Here is a 25276-nt window from a genome sequence, read left to right on the forward strand (position 1 = left end):
TATAATGATGAGGGTCATTCAACTGCAGTTAGGCTGTGCCTTTATCTCTCAAAAGTGGGCCAGGATCCAAGCCTAGTAATCCTTGGATGAGCTAGGGAGAAGTGTAAGCGGAGGGGACCTTACTGAGTATAAGGTCATAGAGGCAAATAACTCCTATATCCCTCTTTAAACCAGAGGCTGCTGATTACTTTCTGTGGTCTGAGACCAGAGGCTCCCAGGTCCTCTTGCTGCGAAGTCCAGTCAGTGGAGAGGAAAGGCTTGGAGGGGAAAGCAACACCTTCAGCTGCCCACTCCCACCCACACAAGGGAATGGATCACAAAATGAGGCTTGTCTGACCATGACCTAACCCCACCAGAAGATTCAAGCAACATACAAACACAAAACCATAGGGGTTTTGCCCCAAGATGCTCTGAGTCCTTCCTATTGCCTTCTAAGCCATGTATTTTATTTTGGCAGATCTGGAATGGGAATTTTCTGGACTTGGAATTATTCACTGAATTTGTGTGTGTGTGATTGTCTTTTGGGTGCCTAAACATTTCAAGCTGCCACCTTCAGATTAGTGAGCTGGCAATACTCGGAAGGTGCTAAAATCCCACACGAGTGTTTCAAAACTGGAATGACAAGCTAACATGCCAGATGATTTGCATACAGGGAAGTTCCCCAATCTGCCCCCCATTCTCCACCCAGGAGGATGCCTGGCAAGTTCTGGCAGGCTCCAAACTCTGGTAGCCTCTATACTGAGGTGAGGATAAGGTTGGTCAAAATAAAGGAAGGTGAGCAGGAAACTGGAAAATCTGCTCAGAAAGCAAGACTGTCCCAGAGGAAAAAGGCACATGGGGTTGGGGTGAGATGCAAGAGCATGTGATTCAGAACTGTGTTCAAACCTTGATTTCCTTCTACCGCTCACTGGTTATTGGGCCTTGGTCACATTGAGTCTCTCTGGGTTTTCTACAGGACAAAGTCCGTACTTTCTCCTGCCCTCCCTCCTTCCCTCCCTCCCTCCCTTCCTCCTTTCCTTTCTTCCTTCCCTCCTTTGTTCCTTCTTTTCTTTCTTCCCAGTCAGACTGCTTTGACCACACTAAAGAAAATCAAGATTTTGTTTGTTTCTTCACCATCAGGCTAAGAGGATTGTGATGAACCCAACTCTTAAAAGTCAAAGAGCCTTGGCTCCTGGTTGGGAATCTTGGTCTGTCTTGCTGGCTATTCTGTCCTCAGCACTTGGCATGTAGGAGGGGACCATTTAATATTTGATTAATGAATGAATGAATGAATGAAAGGGAAGATAAAACTCAGGAGGCATAGGCTGACTTCCGAAAGCCCCTCCCACTTAGCCTTTTTGGGGTTTTTTTTTTTTTGGGTGAGATTTGAGTTTTGTTGTAGCGGGACAGATGTTTCCTCTACAACTTTCTCTTCTAACAATAGTCCAGGGTCAGGCTGCTGAGGCCTCTAGAAAGATTCTCCCGGCAGTCTCGTTTCTGTGACCATCCCAATACTCCTCCCTGGAGAAGATCCCTCAGAGATTCCCATCACCAATGCCCTCTCCTAGCCATATTCCCTGTGATCATTTGTGACACTATATGCATATTTTTATAAATACAGTTTTCAAAGAAAAGGATTTTTCTTCTAAATCAGAAGAAATTGATGATGAGGCTTTAGGAACCAAAGCAGTCCTAAGACCTGTCATATACTGAGACTTTACTTTCTGCCAGACTTCATCCTGAATGCTCAGCCTGCCTTACTTCACTTAATCCTCTCAACAATCCTGTGGACTGGGTCCCATTTTTATAGGCTTAGAGAAGCTAAGTAACTTGCCTAATGCCATACAGCTGGTAATTAGATGACTTGAGCCTGGCTTCCCTCTTGCCCTACACAGTATGGCCTGAAAAGCCATGAATATGACTGTATGTGAGGCTCATGCAGGGTGTGGTGGGGGGTCATGGGCCCCAAGGCCAGGACTGAGCGACAGGACCTCGTGGGGCATAAAACTGGCTGAAGATATTCAGTGACACTCCCATCCTCCCTCAACCTGAAAAGAAAAGTTTTGCTTCCCAGACGGATGTGAAAGTTAGTTCCACTGAAAAAGTGGAACTTTAACTAAGACACTCATCAGGGACTTTCCCTGCATCTAAAAGATATCTTTGGAACTTGCACTTGTGGAAAGGTCAGTATTAGCTCAATCAATTTTGGCTACTATAGAAACTTCAGGACTAATCACAGTTGAAGTGTCTGTATGTCTCTCCTTTTGACTGGGAAGAAAGCAGTGTATACCTGGCATTATTGAAAACCTTTTTCACCCCTAAGAGGGGACTATGTGCGTGCTGGTAAATTCACAACTGAGTATGGCCCATGGGGTGTCAAGCAGATGGAAATTCAGGCTGGGGGGAAGGGTCCCTGTGAAATCAGCCAGGCCTGAGCTATCTATCCTCTTTCTCCCAGAGGAATTACTCAGGAAAGACATAGAAGAGAAAGGAGTTGAATGTTGGGAACACTGAATCAGGAAGAATTTAGAGTGGAGAACTTCCAAACTCAGAAGTTCCTGAGTTTGTGAGGACAGGAACTGAAGCAGTTTCCCCTTTTCAGATACAAAGTAGCGGGAGGTACTTAGTGTGGGACATTGGGTGCAAGGGTTGGCTGGCTTTTCATGGAACCAGGATGCTGGTTTAGACTAGAGACTCTTGGGAATTCCTGTGGGAATTGCCAGATGATGGGATAGAGTGATGTGGGAACAGGTAAACAAAGGAGACTCTAAGTCTTTTTGCCTTGAAACTCAATAGGATAAAAGACCCCAACCTACTTGGCCTGATAGGAGAAAATCTGGTCTGGAAGCAGAAAATGGATAAGGGGACTTACGGAAACTTGTCAGCCCAGACAAGAAGAGTGAAGAGCACACTTTTCGGCCCCAGCCTTTGGTGTCGTCCAAGTTTCATTCAGTTCTCCCCATCTTCTCTCCTTTCCCCCAACCCATGCCCATCTCTGCCATGCCTTTTTTCAAACTTAGGAAAGGGACAACTCAAATATCACCTCGTCTAGGAAGGCTTTTCTAACCTCAGTGTCCCTTGCTGGGCCAGATGTCCTTTCACTGTATGGCCAGCATTGCACTCAGTGCAACGGTACAGGATTCTCTGTGTCTCTCCCTCTCTCTTGACAGGGAACTTCTTGAAAGCGGAGATTATCTCATTCATCTGTGAGCACCCAGCATTATGCTAGTTCCTGGCACAATGGGCACCTAATCATGGGAGGTACTTAGTGTGGGACATCGGGTGCAAGGGTTGGCTGTCGTATTGCCGAAACTATTACCACTCATGGGAAGGTGTTGAGAATTTGGAGTGGGTGAGAGTAAAAAGGCTTCACCCCAGGATGTCTCTCCCCTGCTACATTTGAACATTCCAGCAACAAATATTTAGGAGCCATTTCTTCTGTGCCAGGTACTCTTCTAGGTACTTGGTCACATCAGTGATCAAAACCAACAAAAATCATGGCATTCACATTTAGTGAGAAGAGGGGTGGGGTGCAAGCAATAAACTATATCATGAGAAATAAGTAAATAACACAGTATGTAAGAATGATATGACCTTAAGATATGCTGGGGAAAGAAATGAGTTAGGAGGATTAAGGCAGGACATTTAAGGGTGTGTAGGCATGATGAGAGAGATGAAGGGAATCACTTGGAGGGGGAGGGGGGATATTAGTAGGGGCTCCTTTGCATAAATGTCACAGAAAATCCAACTCAAACTGACTTAGACAAAAAGGTGATTTATTATCTCACATAATGGGGAAGTCCAAGGATAGCCTCAGGCATAGCTGGATCCGGGGCTCAATGAGGATAGGCTCTCCTTAACTCCATCTCTTGGTCCTTTACTCTATGTTGACTCTATTCTCCTTCCCCGAGGATGGTAAAATAACCATGGCAGTTACAAACTCACATTGTTCTTCGAGTAACAAGCAGTTTAAAAAAAATAAAAATAAAATAAAAAAAGCTCCTCTCCTTTGCTCTGGTAAAAGTCTGTGCTGTGCTTTGATTGGCACTCCTTGAGTCACATGACCACCACTGAACCAGTCACCTTGATGAAAGGGCTGTGCCGTGCTGTGATTGGCCAGGCCTGGATCTGCGGTTAGCGTCACCGCCATTTGAATCTTGCGGAATAAGGGTACGTGGGTAGGAGTGGTTCCCCAAGAAAAACTGAGGTGTCATTACTAGAAAAAGAGGAGTGGGCATTCGAAAGCAAATTACAGTTGTCAAGGAAATAGTGAGTCAAAGGCCCAGACCCCAGAAGTGAGCTGACCTGCCTGAGATCATAAACGTGACTGGGGGCAGAGCTAAACCTACCAACTCTTGCTCCAGCTGGTCTGGAGTGCCTCAAACAGAACTCTCTGGGGGGTCACCTTTTGTAGCCCTCCACCCCGTGATGAGAAATGACGTTTAGCTACCACCCCTGCAGGCAGTGATTTCTTCTTCTTAAATGCCTTTACTTATAGCAGCAAACAGCCCAGCTATATGGAATGTCCTTATTTGAAAAACACCATTCTTGACCTGAATTTCATCTGATTCCACTAAATTGGGAAGCCCCCAAAAGTGCCTATTTCTTTGTTGCCTTTTTAATAATCCAGAGTCTTGGGAGTGTGGCCCAACCAGGACTAGGGGCCCTAAACTGATAACACTTTAATAAAAAGGATGCTCCCAGCAAACATCTAAGGGATGTTGGATCTGGTCTAGTTCTAGTTGTCGGAGGTTCTTCACCAATTTTCAGGGACGGTCACCCCTTCTCCTGATTGGGTTACTAGGGCCGGCCAAATTTCTTCTGATGTCCTTCCAGCCTGTCCATGGAAGAAAAGGGCACTGCTGAGTCCAGTAGAGATAAAGACGACATAGGAGAGTACCTGTTCATCAGACAAGATTCCTCCATTTATACACTGCTGTGATCATTGGCAGATTGACAGAAGTCTGAGGATTTCTTCTAAATACTCCCAGGCAGCTGCCACACCAGACTTTGGAGTGGTAACCCTATAACCCAAGGTGTGCTGGGTTGGACAGGGCCCTCCAAAGGATATGTCCACACCCAAAACCTTGGAACCTGTGAATGTGTCGCTATTTGGAGAAAGGGTCTCTGCAGATGTAATTAAGTCAGGATCATTCTAGATTACCCAGGTGGGTCCTAGGTCTGATGACAAGTGTCCTTATAGGAGAAAGAAGAGGAGAAAACAGAGGAGGAAGAGACAATGTGAAGACAGAGAGAATGAGTGATGCAGCAACAAGCTGAGTAATCCAAGGACTGCCAGTGGTCATCAGATGAAGCTGGAAGAAGCAAGGAAAGATTCTCCCATAGAAACTCCAGAGGGAGCATAGCCCTGCTGTCCCTTGATTTTGGACTTCTGTCCTCCAGGACTGTGAAAGAATAAATTTCTGTGATTTTAAGCCACCCAGTTTGTGATCATTTGTCATGGCCACCACGGAAAACTAATACATGAAGGACAGGGTTTGGAGAACCTTCTGAGCCAACCACTCGTTCCCTCCGCTCTTGGGGGGCGTTTCTATAATCCCTGATGTGGGGTCCTTGCATCAGGGGTCAAGGTTCCATCAGCACTAAGGGGAATTCTTGCTTGTGTCTGATTGATTTTTTCCCCCTGATAATGCACTGCTGTAATTATAAGGGGAGATGGTCATTTTACCCAAGGGCACTTTGTAATATTGAGCACAGGGCTTGACACACAGTAGGCACTTGATTAATATTTATCAAACGAATAATGAGCTTCTCAGGAATGTGCTGTTGTTTCAGTAACCTCGGCTAAGGAGCCATTTCATGTACACAATGGATGCTGGGCTCTCTTTCCCTCTGAGGAGGAGAGTGGTTCATGGAAAGCGGAGCATCTCCATTTTTGCAGAGAGAACACTACTCACTGCCTCCCGGCACCCCCTCCTAGGTGTTGGACCTCATCAGATGGGGGAGTAATCCTTTGCAGCGGGGAGATTGAAGCTGTTATCTAACAGACTGCTGATGGACTAGCGAGGCTTGCTGATAAAACCTTAAATGAGTTAGAGTTTAATTTTACGCTCAAGGAGCAAACGGAAATAACTGGTTATTTTGCTGTGCTGTGGCTTGGGCCAAAAAGAAGTGAACCAGGGGAGAGACAGGGATGGGCAGTGGACAGTGAGTTGCAGAGGTAAGTAAAACCAGAATTCTGGTGCCGATTTGGCCATGATTTCCATGGGGAATTCTAGAGGAGCCGTTGAATCCCCGGGTCTCCCTTTCCTTAGCCTCAAATAGGAAATAATGATGCCTGCCTCACGGGGACGTCGTGCAGATGAAATAAGATCAGAGACATGACAGCCCTTTGAAGAACTTCAAAGTACTTCCCCTGGTGTGGCTCTTGTTACTGTGCGGGAGACAAACTGCCCGAGACACCAGGATTTTCTGGGAACTTGCATGAGGGCCTTTGGCTTTAATTTTCTCAGAGGGCCATGCCACCCTGTACTGTGTGAGTATTGTGAGGAGAGGGTAGCAGCCACGGAATTCTCTGAGGCAGGTGGGAAGCAGACGCTTGGGAAAGCGTGGTGACTCTCCCAGGCACATGCCTCTGAGGAAGGAGCCAAACGCAAACTCTAGAACGTTCCCTCCAGAATGATATGTCCTCTGGGTAAAGTAATCAACCCCCTTCTGTGTATTTCTAATTCTCTTCTTCGTGTCTGGTGGAGAACAAATCTTCTAGGTTCTTAACAAATTGAAATTCTAGTTGGAGAGAACAAAAATAAGGACATAGGATATATTTCTGTGGCATCACTCTGCGGTAGGATTTCAAAGAGAGGGTGAAGAGTAATGCGTTGGAGGGGGCTTCACTCAGAGGCGAGGGGTGTGCAGAGCTCAGACTGGTTGCTGAACTTCTCTGCACCCCACTTTCTTCGTCTGTAAAGGGAGAATAACAACAGTGCCTACCTCATCACTAAGTATTTAATATCATGTGTAAAACAGTGCCCACCTCATTAGGCAGAGTATAAAACCTCCTAAGTACTTAATAAAAGGTGCCTATTGTTTTTTATGACGTTGGTCTTTGAGGATGTGTAGGATTTAAAGGGAGTCAAGGGGAAGGTCTTTTAAGTGGGGTAAACAGTGGGAGCAAAAGCAAGGGGATGGGAAGAAGATTTATGTAGAAAATGTTGGGATGCTGGCCTAAGAGAAAAGAAGGCACTACAGGAGCCAACAAAGCATTCAACAGCCATGAGCCAGGCTTCTGTGAGGCGAACCCCAAAGGTGTGGGGCTCAGGATGGGACATCCCAGCAGGCTTGGATGGGGGCCAGAACATGATCCTAAAATCAGCCGGGCCATGGGGCCCAGGGGCTTACACTGGACAGGCAACGTGGAAAGGCTAACATCACTGTATCGATAGTATTTATGGGACAAACAGTTTGAGGGGTAATAATAGTGTATTAGTTAGGGTTCTCTAGAGGAACAGAATCAACAGGAAATATCCATAAATACTAAATTTTTAAAAGTATCACACGTAACCGTGGGAACGTAGAGTCCAAAATCCGCAGGGCAGGCTGTGAAGCTGACGACTCTGGTGGAGGGTCTGGATGAACTCCACAGGAGAGGCTCGCCGGCCAAAGCAGGAAGGGAAACTGTCTCTGCTGAATTCTCCTTAAAAGGCTTCCATTGAGAAAGGGAGTGATAAGGGGTATAGAAAAAAAAAATAGAAACAAAGGCTAAAATATATTGGGTAGATGGAAATACTAGCAATCAATGAGAGGGAGGAGTATGGGGTATGGTATGTGTGGTAGTTAGATTCAGTTGTCAACTTGGCCAGGTGAAAGCACCTAGTTCTGTTGCTGTGGACATGAGCCAATGGTAGGTGAATCTCATCTGTTGCTAATTACCTCCGCAGTCGGCTAGGAGGCGTGTCTGCTGCAATGAGTGACGTTTAACTTAATTGGCTTGTGCTTAAATGAGAGAACGCAATGTAGCACAGTCTAGCAGCTCAGCATTCCTCATCACAGCACTTGCAGCTCAGCCCAGGCCTTTGGAGAAGTCACCCCGGGGAAAGTTGTTGGAACCCAGGGGCCTGGAGAGAAGACCAGCAGAGACCATCCTGTGCCTTCCACGTAAGAAAAGAGCCTCAGTGGAAAGTTAGCTGCCTTTCCTCTGAAGAACCAACAAAATAAATCCCCTTTTATTAAAAGCCAATCCATCTCTGGTGTGTTGCATTCCGGCAGCTAGCAAACTAGAACAGTATGTATGAGTTTTTTCTTTTTATTTCTTTTTCTAAATTGATGCAAATGTTCTAATGATCATTCTGATGAATATACAACTATGTGATGATATTGTGAGTTATTGATTATATACCAAGAATAGGATGATCATATGGTAAGAATTTTGTGTATGTTGTTATGTTTAAAAAAAAAGCCTTCCATTGATTAGATTAAATGTCACTCATTGCAGAAGACACTCCCCTTGGCTGATTACAAATGGAATCAGCTGTGGATGGAGCCGATATGATCATGATTTAATTCTATGAAATGTCCTCATAACAGCAGACAAGCCAGCATTTGTCCAAACAGACAGATTGGTACCACCACCTGGCCAAGCTGACACATGAATCTAACCATGACAAATAGATATGCTTATTTTAAATTATACCTAAAATTTATGATTCATAGCTCTTATTCACAGGAAGGGTATGGAATGCATATAAATCTCACAGTAGTTTGAGTAAGATAATGTGATACTTAATCAGTAAAATGTCAGAAAATTTTTAAAAACTCTAGCCTCTCACTCCCCCCACACCCATACGCACACACACACCCACATTGCACACACCCCCACATGCACACCACACACAACAAGCAGAGGGTTTGCCCTTTGTCCTCAAGACAACTGAGAAGTTGCTTGAGGAGGGGTGCACATAATGAAAGTGGTTTTTAAGAGGATTATTCGGGCTGCAGCATCAGGATGGTTTAGAAGATGGAGTGAGATGGGAGATCAACACAGTTAACCAAATCCAGATCAGCAAAATCTAATACAATTGAGTGTGCATTTCAACCTTCTCCCTCTCTCCATGCCCTGCCCCCCGCTCCCCCATTCAGCCATTCTCACCTGCCCAGCCCTCCACCCCTCTAGACTGGTTTATGTCCTGGATTACATTGAATTTGGAAGCCCACTTCTCTATCCCCCATCTCCGGGACTCATTTTTGAGTACTCTGGGAAGGCGCTCATGTGGACAGCAGGCAGGGTGCGTCTATGGAAGCCAGCTCCAGCGCACCTAGCCCAACGGTAGCTACCACTTTCCGTGGGCTGACTGCTTGCCAGGAAGAGGGATGAAAGCTTCGCAGGGATCATCTCATTTAATCCTCAGGGCAAACTCATCAAGCAGAAAACATCCCTTCCCCCACTCCCACCCTCTATAGACAAGGCAACTCAGGGGTTAAGTCACTCAAGGAAGCTCTGAAATGTAAAAGTGATAGAGCTGGGCTTAGGACTTCTGAGCCCACCCTCCCAACCACTTCTAACCAAGGGGTTCAAGGCTTTCCAGAGCCTCCCTGAATCCCTCCCCATCTCTGCCCCGTTAGTCCAGAGGGTTCTTGCTCAAGGCTGAGGTGAGGCCAGCTCAACTGGCCGTCTTGAGTTTCTGATTCCTTACTTGCAATTTGAGGGAGCATGGACAAGAGGTTTTTGAGTACTGAAACATGTTTAGCAAATGAAATCAAATGGGCAATTCCCAAAACACAACACTGAATTAGATACTCTCTCAGTTGTTTTCAGCTTGGACATTCTGGGAGCCTTTTTCCTTACCACCCCTTTTGATAATTACCACTCTCGCTGTTCCTTTGATCCAGCCTCAGTTCCCCCATCGCCGGTTAACCTACCTTTTCCTGGGTGAAAACTCCTCTTCTGCTGCAGAGATGAACTAACTCGGTGCACATGCATGTGTGTGCTTGCGTGTACTTGTGTCTCCAGGAGTAGGGAGAGGGCGAAATGAGTGACGGAGCTGGGGAAGATTACAAACTCGAACGTGAAGTCGGAGACAGACATGTGACAACAGGAGCAGATCGCCACATCACACCCGGCAGCTCCTTTACACACATCGGTGAGTGACAGGAGCCCTGCTTGGAACTGGGGAGACCTGAGGCTGGGGGTGGCTGGCAGCCTGTGGTCCCCCTGCCACTCTGCTGCCTGTTCCCTCCCAGCTGGCGCTGAGCGCTCAGAGCAGCCCAGAGATACCCGATCCGTGCTCCTGGGCAAAATCAGACCAAGAACAGAATCCCTCCACGGAGAACTTATTCATCGTTTTGCCTTTTGAAATTGAGATCAAATTAGAGGTCTTGTTAAAAAAAAAAAAAAAAATCACCCAGCAGGGTTCAGCTTATAGAAGCCCGTGCTTCTCTGCCCTGTGGCTGTCGGGCTGGGAGCTGAGGGAGTTCCGGTCACAGACCTGTCAGACCCCTTCCAGGGCTCTCAGGCAGGGTGAGGCAGGTGGCCCCTCCAGCTTGAGGGAACCAAAGACATCCTGATGAATGTGTGGTTGGAGCCACAGTCCCTGGAATCAAAAGGTTTTCTTGATTTTAAACTGAGGACAAATAGCACATGCCAGAGAAGCATCTGTTTGGGTAGGGGGCTTGGGGCACTGACCCCAGGACCTATGGCCCTTTCTGTGTCAGGGCTCCCAGCCCACTGCACGCTGGGTCCTGCAGCCTGACCCAAGCCCTGGCAGGCCCCAACCACACGGCTGCTAGTGCCCAGCACCAACACCAACACCCCACTTCACTAGAAGTAACATCTTCAAAGGCTCCTACATACAATGAGTTCAAACCCACAGGGATGGATTAAGAACATGTTTCTCTGGGGTACATAATTCAATTTACCACAAGTACTTAGGGGGATAAGCAGATTGGTGGGGGTGGGTGGGGGCACATAATGACTTCATGATAATTTCTGGTCTAAAAATAATAGTCACCATTATTTAAGTGGCTTTACTGTCCCACCACCTGTGCCAGGCACTTCAGATATATAATATCCGCCCACAGAACTCTGTGAGTTTTGGGTTGTCCTCCCAGCTTACAGACGGACTGGAGGATGGTTATTAAATTCCATCTCGGCCACACTTCCTTAGGACAGACAACCCCAGCTGCTTTGCCATTTGAACCGGCAGATCTCATCTTCCTGGGAATAAGCTGGGACCCGCAGGTGGGACCCCCCCCCCCCAGGTGGCTAGGATGGTACTAGTGGCCAGGGCACATGGACACGAGGCCTGCCTTAAACAGGTACTTGGTTCTTCCCTGCTGCCTGGGAGGTCTGCATCGTAGCGTGTTTTAGAGATAAGATACAGGGCGTTATCTCTGCAGGACAGAGGGAGAACCCTAGGTATATAAAGCATCTCTTCCCACCTGCAAGAGGCAGCCGGGAGCGCTTCAGGTGCAGCCAGAAACTCCTCCAAAGCGGAGAAGATTACTGCTCTCAGCAGGCACACGGAAGCAAAGATAATCAGATGATTTGACATTCCCCACTCTTTGGGGAAGAGATTACATGTATAATAGCCGCTTTCAAGAGCCAGGGAGGATGAGTGCAGCCAAGGAGTGGGAGAAGGAGGGGACTGAACTTCATATCAAAGGAGATGAGCCTGTTGGTTATGTACACAGGCAGCCTTTCTCATTTTAAAAGCTCCACTGAATTCTCTCTGTGGAGAGAGCAAATTTTGCAGCCTTTCATTTTCTTCTCTGTGCTCTGTTTAGCATCAAGCCATCTCCCTTTGCAATTTAGTAGCTTCTTGGAGGGAGTTTTTCTGTGACAGGCTCTCTACTGCGGTCTGGAATTTGTCTGCAGCCCAGGGACAGTGTCACGGCCCCACCATCACCAAGTGTTCCCGGGAGCTCACTTCTGCCCTGCGTGGTATGTCCACGCCAGAGTGAGGGTCTCAGGGCTCTTGATTTCTTTCTAGTACCACAAGGTGTCACTTATCTGTCTTGATTTCAGGAGCAACATGCTTAATCTAACCCAACGGTTCACTCATGAAGAACCATTTCTTCAGGCGTTACAAAAGATTCCTAGGGTTGCTGTAACAAAGTAACACAAACTGGGTGGCTTAAACAATAGAAATGTGTTCGCTTACAGTTCTGGAGGCCAGAAGTCTGAAATCAGAGTGGTGATAGGACCAGGTTGCCTCTTACAGCTCTAGCAGAGAAGCCTCCCTTGGCTTCCCTAGCTTCCAGTGGCTTCCAGCAATTCTCTGTGTTCCTCGGCTTGAAGCTGCAGCCTTCACTCTCTGTCTCTGTGTCCACATGGCCTTCTCCTCTGGGGTCTTCTCTTATAAGGACACCAGTCTTTGGACTTAGGGCCCACCAGTATGACTTCACCTTAACCGGAATACTTTTCCAAATAAGATGACATTCACAGGTACCAGGGGTTAGGACTTCAACACAATTCAACCCACTACCGGTTTGTTGGATGAAATCTCCCAATAGGAGGATTTCCTTTCCTACATGCTTTAGAAAATGTCCAGCTCTAATTCCTTAAAGGGCCTGTGCTTTGTCCTTTTCTAGGTCTCTCACGCTTACGCTAAATGATATCGTCGTCAACCCCTCAACCTCAAGATGGAGCCTGGTAAACCTTCTTGACCAAAAGGGGGAAGAGAGAAATGAGACAAAATAAAGTGTCAGTGGCTGAGAGATTTCAAACAGAGTCAAGGGGTTATCCAGGAGGTTATTATTACACATTCCATAGATATCCCCCTTTTAGTTTAAGGTGTATTAGAAAGGCTGGAGGGAAGTGCCAGAAACTATAGAGCTGTGTTCCAGTAGCCATGTTTCTTGAAGAGGATGGTACAATGATACAGCTTTTGCAATGTGACTGTGTGATTGTGTCTGATGCTCCTTTTATCCATGGTATGGACGGATGAGTAAAACAAATGATTAAAAATAAATAAATAAAAGGGGGAACAAATGTTAAAATAAAGTGATTGAAATACTAGTGATCAATGAGAGGGAGTGGTTAGGGGTATAGAAAAAAAATAGGGGGGACAAAGGCTAAAATATATTGGGTAGATGGAAACACTAGTGGTCAATGAGAGGGCGGGGTAAGGGGTATGGTATGTATGAGTTTTTTTTTTTTTCCTTTTATTTTTCTGGAGTGATGCAAATGTTCTAAGAAATGTTCATGGTGATGAATATACAACTATATGATGATGTTGTGAGTCACTGATTATATACTAAGAATGGACTGTTCATATGTTAAGAATGTTTATGTGTGTATGTTATGTTCTGTCAATTAAAAAAAAAAGTCGAGTCTGGTCAGCTCTTATAATTCATCAAGTGCCTTCACCTCCGACACCTCATTTAACCTTCCCAGCAATACAGGAGATAGGTTGGGCAGGTATTATCCTAGTTGTGCCAGAAGAAGCTTTGGTAAAGGCTCAGAGAGGTTAAGTGACATGCCCGAAGTCACAAAGCTGGCGGTAGAAGGGTTGGACCTGGAACTCTTGGCATTCACTATACCACACAGGTCCCGCCTCCTACACTGAAAAATGATCAAGGGATTGTACTGAGAGGTCAAAGGTTAGTATTGCTTATTGGACTTTTCACTTAGGGATGTGGGGTCCGCAGGTGGCCCTGCTGGTTTAGAGAGGCCCTGGACATTTTCATGGCCTTAGAATTGCAAATGTGAAACTTAATAAAATTCCCCCTTTAAAAAGCCATTCTGTTTCTGGTATATCGCATTCCAGCAGCTTGCAAACTAAAATATGATGCTTACAGAACTATCCAATGGGCTGGAGAATGGTGCTAGGCTGGGCTTCCAGGAATGATTCCCAGGTCCCTACACAGCCTCCCTCCAGGGGAGCCACTGTCCACCACTCCAACCACTGAATTCAAGAGCATACGCCATCGCTGCAGCCCCGGCTTTAGGAACCACCTCCCCCCCCCCCAACGCTGCTGTTACTGCTGCACTGCCACCTGCCATGCCAAAGGCTGCAAAATGGACACTGAAATAATACTGCAGAAAGTTCTGAAGTTTCTAACATGTTGCCAGCAGAAAACAACAAAAGGGTCAGGAAATGGCATTCGACTGGCAGAATCTAATTTCCATCCAGCACTGTTGCTACAAAGGAGTATAGAAAATATGTTTTTTTTTTAATCTGCTGTTGGTTGTCAAGCAAGCCAATCCATAGGTAGTGGGCATTGGTTCCTGTGGTGGAAACTATTGACTTTCTCAATGTCTGTCATGCCCTCCCCCTAGCTTCCTTCCTACTCTGCCAGACGCTGGCAACCATCAGAATAAAAACACGACGCATTTCCCAAGAGACAACACACTCTGGGAACAAATATTCAGTTTTGGAGTGGATGTTTAAACGGTGTTTATTAACATAGGAACAACCCAGAGTTGTGTATTTGCGAAAATGCAAATACCATGTGCCTCAAGAATCTTTGATGTGCTTTGTTGTTGAGTGGAGAATTTCCATCCCGTGAAGCTCTCTCAGTTGTGTAGCAAATCTGTCACAATCAGAACACAAAACCCAAGACATAAATGCCATGGTTCATCCTTCAGGCACCCAGGGCCCCTCCCTCTCAGGTATAGGCTGGCCAGGAACATCAGGCCTCTGGACTCCAGGTGAAAAGGGAAGAGGCTGTGGTACTGGGGAGCTCCAATGATGAAAGTGGGGGGTGGGGGGTGGGGGTGGGGTTCAGTAAGGCCCCACAAGGAGGCTCACAAAACCTGCAAACACCTTTGTTATGAGTGGCAGGCATGGCAAGCTGATTTGAAGGGACCTTGCTCTCTGGAGCTCCCCAGCAAGTGGAGCTAATGTGACTTCCTTTCTATGGAAGAAAATATTTTATCTATTTCTTCCATTTAAACAATCAGTCTGAACTTGAAAAGACCTGTAGATGTCACCAAAGACGGCCCTCTCATTCTACAGAGCAGGACTTAGCAGGCATGCTTGGCTGTTAAGAGAAGGAACCAATGAGGCCAGAGAATACCCTATCCATAGAGGCTGTCCTTTTGTCTATGTCAGGGCCACCTCACAGGTGAGCCCCTTCTGGAAGCATGCATGATTCGGCATTGAAGCACATCAGAACAGGACCAGAGCAGGATGGAAGTCTGGGTTAAAAGAGAAGCAATGTCCACAGCTAAAACGAAGAACTCTTGACCTGGCTACTTGGATAGCCTCAGAGGTGATGTGCTCTATGTTGGCCTCAGTTTTCTCCCACTTGTTCAGGCCCAGGTAAAATATGAAATGGGGGGAGGCAGGGGCTAGCTGTTTCTAGAAAAGTAGAGGAGACAGGAAGGGGGGGAAGAACAGTAGCTATGGTGGGAGAACGGGAGGAAGAGAAGAACGGCGGACAATGGGCGCGTGGACAGAGAAATGACTGTGTTGGCTTGGAGCTATGCTTCCCAGAAAAACTCGTTCTTAAACATAACCTGTTCCTGTGGATTTGACCCTTGTAAAATAGGACCTTTTGATGAGGTTACTTCAGTTAAGGTGTGGCCCAATTGTAGGGTCTTAGTCCTGTTGCTGGAGTCCTTTCTGAGCAGAATGAAATTCAGATACAAAGAGAGAAAGTCACAAGGAGCAGCCAGCAGCTGGAAGTCCATGGAACAGAGGAGCCAGGAGAGGCCCCCATGTACACTGCCAGATGACAGGAAAAGCCAAAGACCAAGGACTGATGACAGCCAACCCCAGGGCAGCACAGTCTTCTGCGGGAAAGCATCACTGTCATGACACCTTGATTTTGAATCTCTCCTAGCCACAAAACCATGAGAAAATAAATTCCCATTGTTTAAGGCAATCCATTGCGTGGTATGTGTTTCAGCAATCACACAATTAAAACAGTTTTTGGTAATGGGAGTGGAGTGCTGCTATTATAAATACCTAAATGTGGAAATGGCTTTGGAATTAGGTAATGGATATAGGCTGGTCTGAAGCTGCTATGTACCCCAGAAAAGCCATGTCATAATCCTGATCCAATCTCATAGCTGGAAAGTTTTGATTAGATTATCTCTGCAGAGATGTGACGTGCCCAGTTGTGGCTGTGACCCTTTGATTAGATGGAGATTTGATTCCACCCATTCCAGGGGGTCTTGATTAGTTTACTGGAATCCTTTAAAAGAGGAAACATTTTGGAGCGTGCAGAGCTGACACAGATGCCAACACTTGGAGAACAGCGACACGGATGTTTGGAGATGCCTGGAGCCCAGTAGATGTTGCCATGAGATGTGAAGCAAGTCAGAACCTGAAGAGAGCCTAGGGAAGCCAAGAGAAAGCCAATCCTGGAGAAGCAAAGTGAAGAACCCCCACAGGAACAGAGGCTGAAAGCAGCAGAGCCCAGGAGCAAGGGACCAGAAGATACCAGCCATGCGACTTCCCAGCTGACAGAGGTGTTCCAGACCTATTGGCCTTCCTTGAATTAAGGTATCTTTGCTGGATGCCTTAGTTTGGACATTTTTTTTTGTTGTTGAGAATTGTAAACTTTCAACTTAATATATTTCCCTTTTAAAAGCTGTTCCATTTCTGATAGATTAACAAACTAATATAGGATAGATGCTAGAAGAATTGTGAGGTGCTTAACATTGATAGAAAAGACTCAGATTGCTTTGAAAAGACTGTTTTTTGAAATATGGATACTAAAGGTATTCTGATGAGGCCTTGGAAGGAAATGATGATTGTGTTACTAGAAACCAGAGGAAGGGTGATCCTTGTTTGGAAGTGGGAGAGAACTTGGAAAAATTGTATTCTGGAGTCATATGGAAGGCTAAACTTGAAAGCAGTAAACTTAGATATTTAATTGAGAAGATTTCCAAGCTAAGTGTGGAAGGTACAGCCTGGCTTCTCCTTGTGGCTTATAATAAAATATGACAGGAGAAGGATAAATTGCAAATTGAACTCTTAAGCATGTAGAAACAAGAAATTGATAGTTTGGAAAGTTCTGAGCCTATGGTCATAGCGTGCTCTGACCCTAGAGCCAGAAATAACTCTACTAAGGTCATCCCCAAGTTTCTGGAAAGTGAGTTCCCAGACAATAGGGTTCCCTGTGAGAGTTTAACTGAACATGGAACTAATCAGCCATTTCAATGTAAGTCAAGATTGAAAATGCAGTTATTCAGGAAGGATCTGTGGAAAGTCCTTCTGCCTGATGGTTTGTGCCTTTATGAATGTGCCTGCAAAGCTGATAAGGTTTTTGTAAAATACATATGAGTAGAACCACTACCAGCGTGGACTGAAAGGGACACAGAAGGGGTGAATTGAAGGAGGAATGTCTTCAATGGCAGAAGCATGGAAGCAAAGGTCTGGGCCAAAGATAACTCCTTGGGCCAAGAGAGTGGGCCCACCCATGTGTGTGGAAAAGGCAAGTTCACCCCTGCCTTCGGAAGGGGCAGGCCTTGAGCCCTGTTGTTTAAGGAGAGTTCTGCTACCCTCAGTGCTCCGAGAGTGTGGGGCCTGTATCCCAGGATCCAGGGAGAACTTGGCCCTGTGCAAGTGCTGGAAGGGTGGCGCTGCCAGTCCATCAGGCCTGGAGGACAAAACATCAAGCCACAGATGACTCTCAGACCTCAACAACTAACGTAATTTGGAATTGTTTGGGACTCATGGTTCCTATTTTTCTTCCAATTTCTCCCTTCTGGAATTGAATGTTTATACTATGCTTGTTCATTCATTGTACTTGGAATCAGATCACTTGTTTTTTATATTTCACAGACAGAGGTGAATTATGCCCCAGGACAGACCATATCCATGCTGATTTTGATGAGCTTTGTAGTTAGCATAGGTACTGAAAGGACTTAAGGCTTTGGGATATTATGATGGAATGAATGTTAATGCATGTCTTTTTGGGACCCAGAGGGTGGACTTTAGTGGCTTGGAGCTATGAAACCCAGAAAAACATATTCTTAAATGCAATTCATTCCTGTGGGGTATGAACTCTTGCAAGTAGGACCTTTTGATGAGGTTATTTCAGGTAAAGTATGGCCCAAATAAATCAGGATGGATCTTAATCCTATTACTGGAGGCCATAGAGAGAAGGCCTCAGAGGAGAAAGACATAGGGAGCAGCCAGAAGCTAGAAGTCAAGGGAACCCAGATGAGAAAGAAGTTGCTGCCATGGGCATTGTCATAACAGAAAAGCCAAAGATCAAGGATCACTGGCAGCCAGCCCGAGAATGCCACAGTCTTCTAGGAGAGAACACTGAATCATTAATCCCTTGATCTGGACTCCTCTTGGCCTCAAAACTGTAAGCCAATAAACTTCTGCTGTTTAAGACAACATTGTATCGTATTTGTTTTAGCAGCCAGAAAACTAAAGCAATGGCAATGGCAGCGAGTGTGTGGAACAAAATCCCTGTCAGACAAACTTATCTCCTTCGTTTGGTTGGATACTGAGAACTCTCCAGTTCCCTCAAAGAATTCAAGTTCCCTCAAGTTCTCCTCCAGAGAAGAAGTTACCTGGGGCCCCAACATGTATCTACAAAACAGGCATGCAGGCTTCCAGGCCAGGCTCCACCCGGAGTTCTGTGTGGCACGTGGTCCCAGTTAAAACACAGTGTCCTGGCTTGTTCTGCTCATCCGGAGAGGTGACTGGCACTTGGGCTGGCTTGGGTTGGTGGCCACAGCGTACCTCGGCTCTGCCGTGCACAGCTTTCCCAGAGCGATCCCTGCGTTCAGCTGCACTGCCGTCTGGGCATCACCCCCCGCGTGCTTTAACAGGACCTTCACGATGTCTGTCTTCAGCAGGGAAGACGCGACATTCGGTACCTCCATGCAGTTACCAAGGCAGAGGGCAGCGTTTCCCACCAGAATCTCATCCTCTGATGTGAGCAGCTTCATCAAAACACTCAATTCTACGGAGAAGGAAGGTAATAAACATCTGTTCCTCCAAACCCTAAGACAGGAGGCTCCCAACAGGACCTGAAGGGTACATATCACAGGTGCCCAGAACAGTGCCTGTCACCACACAGGTATTACATGAATGAATGCTACGTGTCAGACACCATCCTATGGCACTGGGAAATAGCAGTGGCCAAAATTGATAAAAGCTATGCCTTTCAGCTGCTTGCAATCTAGTGGTTGGAAATGGACAATGAGCAACACATGCGATATGTCAGACAGTTGTGGATGCTATAGATACAAATAAAGCAAGGAAGAGGAACACTGGCTTTGGGTTGGGGTGGGGTGATGCCATTAAAGATAAAATTTTAAATAAAAGAAAAAGTGGAAGAGTGAGCCATGGGGATATCTGGGAGCAAATGCATTTCAGGTAGAGGGTGAACAGCTTACCAGCTGTTCAACAAGGTCAAAGTGGCCCAGAAATATGAGCATGTCTGGGCATAGCTGAGGTGTAAAAAGGAGGCCTATGTGGGTGATGGAGAGTATGCAAGAAAGAGAAGAGCAGAATAGGGGCCAGAGGACTTTTGATCTACAGAAAGCAGGAATAACTCAGTGAGATAGGATGCCACTAAAGGTTCTGTGGGGTGTGACATGTGAACTGATTTATATTTCTAAAAGCACATTCTATACTGTGTTAAGAATAAACTAAGGGGCAAAAGCAGATTCAGGGAGACAATGAGGAGGCTGGTGCAGTAATCCAGATGAAAGATAATAGTGGCTTGGAATAGGGGGCTTCGAGGTGGTTAGAAGAGTCAGCTTCAGAATAGATTTTGAAGGTAGAGCTGACAGGACTGGTTGATGGACTAGCTGTGGTGTTCAAGACATAAACAATCAAGGATTACTCCAAGTTCTTTTTACCTGATCAAATGGAAAGATGGACTTACCCTTTATGAGCCAGGGATGACCAGGGAGGAAAAGGTTTGGGGAGGAGAGTTGGAAGTCCGGTTTTGGTCACGTTAAATGGATAATCAAGTGGAGATGTTGGATGGGCAGTAGGGTTTCACAAGCCTGGAGTTCAGGGGCGATATCTAGGCTGGGAATACTAATTTTGGACCATCAGTGTATAGACGGTCTTTAAAAACAAAATAGTGGATAAAAATGCCAAGGAATGAGAATAGACAGAGAAAAGAACAGCCCAAGGCCTAAGCTCTGGGCCTCTACTGTTTTGATGGGGAGATGAGAAGGAACCAGCAGTGAAGACCAGGAAGGAGAAAGGAGTAAAATCTAGTGGCATATGGTCCCTTGGAAACCCAGGGAAGGAAATATTTCAAGGCAGAAAGAGTGGTCCACGGTGTCAACTGCTGTGCTAGGTAAAGCAAGATGAGGATCATGAGTTGGCTGCTGAGCTCCACACTGGAAGGAACTTAGGGATGCACCCTTCCGGGATGGGTGGGAGAGTAGACATGAAAGGGATGGCTTGGCCAGGGGGGCCTCTAGGAGCTCCAGGTGGATACACTCTGGAGCCAGCCCAGGGCTTTGAGGCTTTCCTTCCATAGGCCACCAGACAGTCTACAGAGGGATCATCAGGAGAGGAAACCAGGGGCTTCCCCTCAGGTCCTGTCATTCAGAGGCATGGACCAAAGCTCACATCACTGCTGGGTCAAATATCAAATTATGGCTCTTCCATTCCCCCATGGAGCTATTCAAAACATGCTTTAGGAAACTGCTCAGAATCAAAGAAGTTTGTCATTCCAGCTCTGGGTAGGACCCTATGACACCCAAACTCCAGTGGAGAAGTTCAGCTAAGTTCAACTAGCACATTTGGGCAAACCTCTAGCCATGGGTTAGAGGTGAGAAGGGTAAAATTTGGTGGAAAATTCCTGATGGAATCAATGTTGGTCTATCTCCAGCATTTGCAGCTGTTCAGAAACATGTCATTGGCTGTTCTACATCTCTTGGTACAGAGGCCACCTAGGCTATATTCAAACTCTGCCCAACACACTAAGATCTAGGTCTCAGTCAGAAGGTGAGAGACTTCAGAGTGTGTGCAGAGAGCTCTGTCACTCCGACCCACAGTCTAGAGCAGCGCTGTCCCTTAGAACTTTCTGTGACGATGGCAATACTCTTCTGTGCTGTCCAAGACATTAACCACTAGCCACGTGTGGCTACTGAGCCCTGGAAATACAGCCCATGTGGCCGATTAAATTTAAATAGTCACATGTTGCTAGCAGATATCAAACTGGACAGCAGGTAGACACCGTCTATATAGAAACTACGGAGAGACCTAGAACAGAAGGTTCCAATCCTAGCCGCCACTTCCCAGTCCTGAGCTAAATCACATTATGGATGCATCTCATTTAATCTTTACCCCAACATCAGAGGGGAGAGCTGGTTATTTTCATTTTGCAGGTGAGGAAAGAAGGACTCATAACTTGCCCAAGACCACCCAGCCAGAGCAAGGGCTTGAGCACAGGCCCATGGTCTCTAACATGCCCACTCTTAACCTCCATACTCCACCACTGGGAGAGGTGCTGCCCTACAGCCCCTGAGTGGGAAGCTAGTGATGGTGTCCTATACCCACAGGGCATAGGACAGGATCTAGAAGAAAGGTACCTGCTTCCATTTAGCATCTGTGTCTCCCAGAGGAAGTGGTAAAGAGAACATTAGCGAGCTGCCTCAGCTGGGAACCTCAGCTATGAATAAATATGCCAACTTAAGTGACTAAAACTAGCTAGGATCAGACTCTGATACTGTCCTTGTGCACTAAAGGTTGAAGGTTTTTTCACCCCCTGTAAGGAAGAGAACCTATGCTGAGTCAGTCTAAGCAGAAGGCTTTAGACTTCAATTCTAATCTAAGTTGGGGAGAGGAGGTAGTTTCCTTATTATCTCTGAGCCCTCAGCTGAGCCTCTGGCCTGTGTAGTCCATCCATGTGCAACCCAAAGACTGTGAAGTAGCATCCTGTTCTGTAAACACTGCTGAATTCTCAGGGGACCAAACAGCATTTCTGCAAAGTCCCTCCCATTCCTTATCCTCAGTTCCTGTTGCAGCCTCGAGGATGGATTAACTTCTGGGATGTGGGCTCTGCTAATGAAATTGTCACTTACTTTTATCCAGGCTGATTACTTCTTCCCGTGCTTGGTGAACACTATTAGTGCAGATGGCCAGTGTCTTTATGGCATAATGTGATGCGGTTGGGCCTCCAGTCTAGATTTAAAGAATGAAATCAGAAATAGAAAATCAATCCATGCCCAGAAGCCACAATCAGCAGCTGTGATTGTACTAGAGGAGTCAGGGATTGAATGACGTCCCCCCACAAGGGGCACTTCTGGTCCCAGTCCCGTCCCTGCGGGTGTGGACCCACTGTGAACAGGAGCTCTTGGGGATGTTACCTGAGTTGAGGTGTGGCCCAAGTGAATGATGTTGGGTGTTAATCAGGATTACTGGAGTTCTTTATAAGTGAAATAAAATTGAGACAGAGAGAAGGGAAGCTATGGGAGCAGCCAGAAGCTGGGAGCCAAGGGACCCTGAAGAGCAGGGAAAAGATACCACCATGCACGTCACATGTGACAGGAAAGCCAAGGACCAGGGGTCGTCAGCAGTCAGCCCCAGAGCACCACAGTTTTCTCGAAGAAAGCAATGCCTTTGCTCATGCCTCAATTTTGGATTTCTCCTAGCCTCAAAACCGTGAGCCAATAAATTTCCATTGTTTAAAGTCAACCCATTATGTGGTATTTGTTTCAGCAGCTGGGAAACAAAAACAGCTTCTAAACGAGGATTCTACTGAAAGCAGCTTGTGCTTCCTGGTGAGCAGGCCCCAGCCCCTGCTGGCATGGAGCAGTGCTCACATCTCCCCAGCATGGACCCCCAGCCTCCACCCCATTAGGATGCAGGCCTGCCATGGGCACCTGAGTTATTACTGCCACAAGGCTTCATGATGGATGGCCGGGAAGAGAACACCATTGAACAGCAAGCAGGCCTACCAAAAAAGGGAGGAAAAGGCCCTCCCGCATCACTGCACCATTTGGGAATGAGGGCTGACTGTCAGGCTAACAGTTCTGCACAGAAAGCACCATAAACCTAGGTCAGTTTAAGATGTTCGTGTCAAATCATCATCCTTAAAATTAGCAGAGGCAGGGTCTTCAAAATGTGTGTGTGTATATATATATATATATGAATAATATACATACATATGCACATACATATAGATGCATGATGCACGTGTGTGCATCTCATCAGCAGCCTCTGGCAGGTTGGGGAGGGTTGCATGTGGTGAATGATGGTCATCGGCTGAATGGAAGCCTAAACTCAGATCCACGTCCACCCCTCAATATTACTGCTGTCCCTTTGCCCCAGCCACAGCACCCCACTCCCCAGAGAATGCTTCCCTGCCCCACTCAGCCCGGGGTTTTATGAATAGGTCTTCTGTTGGCGCTCCCCTCACTTAGCATGGGCAAGTGAGTCTCCCTGGGCACACGCCTCACAGGTGAGACCCAGAGATGGCAGCCTAATGAGTCACCTTGACGTTCCAGGTGAATCTAGTTAACTGTAGCACCCACTCTCTTAGATCCGCTGTACTCATTTCAAAAAGGAAAACCAGACGTCCTTGGTCACATGGCAACCCTGCACCCTACATGTCTCATAAATGGAGTTACAGTCACACTTTCCAAACATCATGAGTAAGAAAACATGAGGAAAATAATGGGCCTGAGAAACCTCTTTGAAAGCCATTCAGACCATCTTTTCCAAGGACAGAGGCCAGACATTTTCAAGTTAGGCTTGACTTAGAGGCAGCTTTTATGGACGGACCTAGTGACCGATTTGCTTGTTAATTCAAGGATCTTCTGTGGTGTTCCAAGCACTGCCCAGGTGGTACAGGAGAGAGTCACTACCCTCAAACAGTATGAGATCTAGCAGGGAAGACAGAGCGGCACCCGGACTGAACAAAGTCCTCCCCGAACTTTCCAAATCAAATGTGAGGCTCCTTGAAATTCGGGAGGTTGTGAAGTTATTTTACCTTCAGGAACTTAACCATTTTCTTCACCACTCCTCCCCTCAGGGCCTCCTCCACAATCTTCAGAGAGGATGGGAGGGTCCGGCTCAGGACACCAGCAGCTCTCTGGGGAGAGCAGAAAGCAAAGGACGATCAAACCTTCTTTTTAGAAAAGCTGAGGGCTTTTAAAAGTTAACAGGTGGTTTGATGAGGAGAGCACAATTATGAGTATTGGAAACAAAATACGCAACTCTCGTTTTTAAAAATTTATGGTCAAGTAATAGACAGCAAGCACTGTTCCTTTTAATAAAGCTGCTGAGGAGGGCCTTGAAATGGCTGAAAACATTTCCCCTGGGGACTCACAGGCCTGGTTTCATCCCAGCTTTGCAGGGGACCAACAAGTTCCACCCTGGGGTCCGGGTAGGCCTTATTAGGAGACCTTCCTAGATTCGTCCTCTCTGAATCTTTTCGATTCTTTGTCTTTTTATTCTACTTTCTGGGAGATTTGTTTTATTTTATTTCCAGCTCTGACTTTTTTTTTTCCATAGCAAGCTGTTACCATTTTATTCACATAGCACTATCTTGAATTTCTCTGAGAGTACAAATTATTGATTTTTTCTTTGATTTTCTATATTACTTCTATTTCCTATGGCTCGATTTTTCTGTTTGTTTTTCCTCTTTTATGTGTGAGGCTTTCCTAAAATGTCCAGTGGTCCTTAGTTGCCCAGCCATATTTAAGAAAAAAAAGCAACAAAAATATTTTTGGAGTGCTGTGTTTATGGGAAGCTTGTCAACTGGCAGGTGAAGAGGCGGTGCCCCTAAATATAAGAATGCAAAAATCTTTTCTCTTATCTATCAATTCCTTTAGAGAAAAAAATGCTCTGATTTTTTTTTTTGGTCCAGGGATAGATAGATGCCTGGCTGCCAAATGCAGCCCCTACTTCTTACTTACGTCTATTACACCCAGTATTTGGAAGTGCCAGTTCTCTCCAGGGTACTGTAAGCAAATCAGCTCCCTTCCCACTTGTGTCCCCCTCCATTTATACCCTGTACCAAGGCTGCTTCAGCCATGCCTCATTAATTACCAGTCCGGCAGCTCATCTCCATCTTCCAGAAGCTCGTTGAAATTACTTACCGATTGATGAGCTCTGGATTGGTCACTTAGTACATATGGGTTTCTACTTTTTTTTTTTTTTTAATGCTTTAATATCATTCTAATGAGCTTTCTCTCTGGAGAAAGGATAAACTTCTGTTTTATTGTCTGCTCAATCTTGTTTCCCTAATCTACTTCCTACAAAACCTAGAATCTTCCTAAGGTGGGCATGGCAGGTCTCTTCTCCGGCCGATGCAGTGGAGAGATTGCCCGTTCAAGGACGAGGCTCTGTGGTATAGGAAATCTACTCCAAGAGATTCCTTCAGGGTTAGTTAGGGACTAACGCTGGCTTAGTGTTTAGTTCTAAACTACAAAGAAAAGGCCCAAAGATCCCAA

At 46.2% G+C, this 25276-nt stretch overlaps 1 protein-coding gene across 5 annotated transcripts in view; it reads right to left on the reverse strand.

Moving 5' to 3' along the window:
- Positions 1 to 14087: 14087 nt before the first annotated feature.
- TTC12 (tetratricopeptide repeat domain 12) overlaps positions 14088 to 25276 on the reverse strand; it is a 71086-nt gene continuing 59897 nt past the window's right edge. For 2 of the 5 annotated variants that reach the window (XM_077112904.1, XM_077112905.1), the window contains 4 exons: positions 23812 to 23913; positions 21902 to 22001; positions 18588 to 18810; positions 14093 to 14469 (listed from right to left, as the gene is read on the reverse strand). In XM_077112904.1, the coding sequence (XP_076969019.1) occupies positions 14394 to 14469; positions 18588 to 18810; positions 21902 to 22001; positions 23812 to 23913 (501 nt within the window). In that variant the 3' untranslated portion in view covers positions 14093 to 14393. Of the gene's footprint in view, positions 14470 to 18587; positions 18811 to 21901; positions 22002 to 23811; positions 23914 to 25276 lie in introns of all 5 variants that reach the window. The other 3 variants (XM_077112907.1, XM_077112906.1, XM_077112903.1) reach the window with 3 other exon arrangements.

Source organism: Tamandua tetradactyla, chromosome 8 (assembly GCF_023851605.1).
Source record: "Tamandua tetradactyla isolate mTamTet1 chromosome 8, mTamTet1.pri, whole genome shotgun sequence".
Lineage (NCBI taxonomy): Eukaryota > Metazoa > Chordata > Mammalia > Pilosa > Myrmecophagidae > Tamandua > Tamandua tetradactyla.